The sequence below is a fragment of the Ammodytes marinus genome (genome assembly GCF_949987685.1).
Source record: "Ammodytes marinus genome assembly, contig: scaffold_36, whole genome shotgun sequence".
NCBI lineage: Eukaryota > Metazoa > Chordata > Actinopteri > Uranoscopiformes > Ammodytidae > Ammodytes > Ammodytes marinus.
This window is the reverse complement of record NW_027648283.1, coordinates 255,514-260,513: the sequence shown is the minus strand read 5'-3', so window position 1 is coordinate 260,513 and position 5,000 is coordinate 255,514. Positions and strand designations below refer to the sequence as shown.

The following is a 5,000-nucleotide window of genomic DNA, read 5'->3' as shown; positions in this document are numbered from 1 at the left end:
GACTAAAACTCTTCTGTACTTTAGTATGTAGTGTAGTAAAAAGACTAAAACTCTTCTGTGCTTTAGTATGTAGTGTAGTAAAAAGACTAACACTCTTCTGTGCTTTAGTATGTAGTGTAGTGAAAAGACTAAAACTCTTCTGTACTTTAGTATGTAGTGTAGTAAAAAGACTAAAACTCTTCTGTACTTTAGTATGTAGTGTAGTAAAAAGACTAAAACTCTTCTGTGCTTTAGTATGTAGTGTAGTAAAAAGACTAAAACTCTTCTTTACTTTAGTATGTAGTGTAGTAAAAAGACTAAAACTCTTCTGTGCTTTAGTATGTAGTGTAGTAAAAAGACTAAAACTCTTCTGTACTTTAGTATGTAGTGTAGTAAAAAGACTGAAACTCTTCTGTACTTTAGTATGTAGTGTAGTAAAAAGACTAAAACTCTTCTGTACTTTAGTATGTAGTGTAGTAAAACGACTAAAACTCTTCTGTACTTTAGTATGTAGTGTAGTAAAAAGACTAAAACTCTTCTGTACTTTAGTATGTAGTGTAGTAAAAAGACTAAAACTCTTCTGTACTTTAGTATGTAGTGTAGTAAAAAGACTAAAACTCTTCTGTACTTTAGTACGTAGTGTAGTAAAAAGACTAAAACTCTTCTGTACTTTAGTAGTGTAGTAAAAAGACTAAAACTCTTCTGTACTTTAGTATGTAGTGTAGTAAAAAGACTAAAACTCTTCTGTACTTTAGTATGTAGTGTAGTAAAAAGACAAAGTATGTGATTTGGAACTCAGGGATTGTTTCTTCTGGCAGACTTTTATTTTGACAGCTGGGGCTTTTACTTTGCCAGACAGACCGGTAGTAGTGACGTCACTCGGATCAGTTCCTCAAACTTTCTGTGATCAGACCAAACGGTCGCGCTGTCTCCGCCTCGCGCTCTGTGTGTATCTGTTTATCTGTCCGTTTGTTTTGACTTGTTTATGTTTGACCGACGCGCCTTTCTGACGTTTTCACAGACGGAGGATATTCACGTTAAAAGGCTCGCGAACAGGTGATTCAGCCATTCACCAGGTGAGTCGAGACCATCTTAACACAGGGGAAGGGCGCTCCTCTGCGGCAAGCTCAGACAGGCACGGCGCTGACGTGTGTGTGTGTGTGTGTGTGTGTGTGTGTGTGTGTGTGTGTGTGTGTGTGTGTGTGTGTGTGTGTGTGTGTGTGTGTGTGTGTGTGTGTGTGTGTGTGTGTGTGTGCGTGTGCGCGCGCATGTGGGTGGGGGTGTGTGTGTGTGTGTGTGTGCGCGCATGTGGGTGTGGGTGGGTGTGTGTGTGTGTGTGTGTGTGTGTGGGTGTGTGTGGGTGGGTGTGGGGGGGGGGTGGGTTTGTGTGTGTGTGTGTGTGTGTATGTCTGCCTGCCTGCCTCTGTGTGTGTGTGTGTGTGTGTGTGTGTGTGTGTGTGTGTGTGTGTGTGTGTGTGTGTGTGTGTGTGTGTGTGTGTGTGTGTGTGTGTGTGTGTGTGTGTGTGTGTGTGTGTGTGTGTGTGTGTGTGTGTGTGTGAAGGTCTCATGACTGACAAACTTCCCAAAAGTTTTGAGGAACAGAAGCTGCTGACTGATGGTGTTAAATAACTCACTGACACACAGCCCAGGCTCTGTAAACAGGGTTATTACACAGCCTAGGCTCTGTAAACAGGGTTAATACACAGCCCAGGCTCTGTAAACTGGGTTAATACACAGCCTAGGCTCTGTAAACTGGGTTAATACACAGCCTAGGCTCTGTAAACAGGGTTAATACACAGCCCAGGCTCTGTAAACAGGGTTATTACACAGCCTAGGCTCTGTAAACAGGGTTAATACACAGCCCAGGCTCTGTAAACAGGGTTAATACACAGCCTAGGCTTTGTAAACAGGGTTAATACACAGCCTAGGCTCTGTAAACAGGGTTAATACACAGCCTAGGCTCTGTAAACAGGGTTAATACACAGCCTAGGCTCTGTAAACAGGGTTAACACACAGCCTAGGCTTTGTAAACTGGTATGTAAACAAAGGGCCTACCTTAGCTAGCAACATGCCTGTTTACAGAGCCTGGGCTGTGTATTAACCCTGTTTACAGAGCCTGGGCTGTGTATTAACCCTGTTTACAGAGCCTGGGCTGTGTATTAACTAGGGGTGTGAACGTTTACAAAAATGTCTAACCGTGTACACGACGGAATTTTTTTCGTGTACACGGTTAACCGTGACGTCATTGTCCTCGTGCGCCCGCCGTCCTGTAGGCGCGCGCACACACACACATACGAGTTCGCCTGTCATGTGTGCCGTCATTATCGCGCTTCATTAATTTCCTGATTAATATAGCCTATCGCTTTCTACATGTCCACGTTAAATGCAGGTTGAACAGGTGTTATAAAGTTCGGGCTACTTACGCGCGTAGTTCACGTCAACCGGGTAACTTTAATCTTTAGGTTATCTTTCATCACTCTTCCGTGGCTGTGAGTCGAGCCCCAGCACGGTGACTCCCCGTGTATGTTTGCGTGTGTGTGCGCCGATACACACACTCACACACACACACGCCGAGGGACAGACAGATTGGGCAGACTAGCTTTTATCCTCCCCAAGTAGTTTATTAGTGATGTAAAATCAATAGATGCGTCTCCAGAACATATTTAAAAACTTTGAAAAAAAGAACATTTAAAATGTGAAGATTCTTTTTTTTAAACGGTTTTCGTTTATTGATTTTTACTAAACGGTTACTCGTGTACACGTGCACACCCCTAGTATTAACCCTGTTTACAGAGCCTAGGCTGTGTATTAACCCTGTTTACAGAGCCTGGGCTGTGTATTAACCCTGTTTACAGAGCCTAGGCTGTGTATTAACCCTGTTTACAGAGCCTAGGCTGTGTATTAACCCTGTTTACAGAGCCTAGGCTGTGTATTAACCCTGTTTACAGAGCCTAGGCTGTGTATTAACCCTGTTTACAGAGCCTGGGCTGTGTATTAACTAGGGGTGTGAACGTTTACAAAAATGTCTAACCGTGTACACGACGGAATTTTTTTCGTGTACACGGTTAACCGTGACGTCATTGTCCTCGTGCGCCCGCCGTCCTGTAGGCGAGCGCACACACACACATACGCGTTCGCCTTCATGTGCGCCGTCATTATCGCGCTTCATTAATTTCCTGATTAATATAGCCTATCGCTTTCTACATGTCCACGTTTATGCAGGTTGAACAGGTGTTATAAAGTTCGGGCTACTTACGCGCGTAGTTCACGTCAACCAGGTAACTTTAATCTTTAGGTTATCTTTTATCACTCTTCCGTGGCTGTGAGTCGAGCCCGAGAACGGCGCCTCCCCGTGTGTGTGTGCGTGTGTTTGCGATTATACACACACTCACACACACACACACACACACACACGCCGAGGGACAGACAGATTGGGCAGACTAGCTTTTATCCTCCCCAAGTAGTTTATTAGTGATGTAAAATCAATAGATGCGTGTCTCCAGAACATATTTAAAAACTTTGAAAAAAAGAACATTTAAAATTTGAAGATTTTTTTTTTAAACGGTTTTCGTTTATTGATTTTTCCTAAACGGTTATGGTTTACTAAACGGTTACTCGTGTACACGTGCACACCCCTAGTATTAACCCTGTTTACAGAGCCTAGGCTGTGTATTAACCCTGTTTACAGAGCCTGGGCTGTGTATTAACCCTGTTTACAGAGTCTAGGCTGTGTATTAACCCTGTTTACAGAGCCTGGGCTGTGTATTAACCCTGTTTACAGAGCCTGGGCTGTGTATTAACACTGGATTTAGAGATAAAATAGTTTTGTTTGGAACAAGCTGACTCCACCTTCAAGTTAAACTGAATAAACTTTTTTGTACTATAACTAAGTCACTCACTCACTCACTCACTCACTCACACTTGCTCCCCTCCCCCTCCCCACTCACACACACACACACACACTCCCCCCCCCCCACACACACTAACAGCCCCGCCCCCACACACACACTAACAGCCCCTCTCCCCCCCACACACACTCTACCCCCCACCCCCCCCCCACACACACCCCCCCCCACACACACTCTACCCCCCACCCCTCCCCCCACACACACACACTCTCCCCCCCCCCACACACACTAACAGCCCCTCTCCCCCCCACACACACACTAACAGCCCCTCCCCCCTGTCAGTATGTCAGTGCAGGTGAGGCGTATCCGGCTGAAGCCATGGTTACTGGCCCAGGTGAACTCAGGTGTGTATCCTGGACTCACCTGGCTGAGTGCGGATCACAGGCTGTTCCAGGTGCCATGGAAACACGCCACCAGACACACACCCGCCTCCGAGGAGGAGAACACTATATTTAAGGTATTAATACTACACACACACACACACACACACACACACACACACACACACACACACACACTACCAGACACACACCTGCCTCAGAAGAAGAGAACACTATCTTTAAGGTAAGACAGACTGACTGACAGACAGACAGACAGACAGGGAGACAGGGAGACAGACAGACAGATTGACAGACAGACAGACAGAGAGAGAGAGACAGACAGACAGACAGACAGACAGACAGACAGATTGACTGACAGACTGGGAGACAGACAGACAGACAGACAGACAGACAGACAGACAGTTTAGTTAAAGTTTATTGGTCACACGTTTACAGGGTTATCATTGTGCAAATTACTGGAACCTGAAAAAACAATAGATTATAGTGATTTAAAAACAGACTGCTTAACTCCGGACGACTAGAACTATAGCATCACCCTTAATGAGGTGTTTTATAGCATCACCCTTAATGAGGCGTTCTATAGCATCACCCTTAATGAGGTGTTTTATAGCATCACCCTTAATGAGGCGTTTTATAGCATCACCCTTAATGAGGCGTTTTATAGCATCACCCTTAATGAGGCGTTTTATAGCATCACCCTTAATGAGGCGTTTTATAGCATCACCCTTAATGAGGCGTTCTATAGCATCACCCTTAATGAGGCGTTTTATAG

General features: G+C 44.8%; 1 protein-coding gene across 1 annotated transcript in view; it reads left to right on the top strand.

Annotated features, from left to right (window-relative positions):
• The first annotated feature begins 878 nt into the window (after positions 1 to 878).
• irf5 (interferon regulatory factor 5) overlaps positions 879 to 5,000 on the top strand; it is a 15,019-nt gene continuing 10,897 nt past the window's right edge. Inside the window, exons 1-2 of the mRNA XM_080054700.1 lie at positions 879 to 1,055; positions 4,170 to 4,344. Coding sequence (XP_079910826.1) covers positions 4,171 to 4,344 — 174 coding nt within the window. The 5' untranslated portion in view covers positions 879 to 1,055; position 4,170. The remainder of the gene's footprint in view (positions 1,056 to 4,169; positions 4,345 to 5,000) is intronic.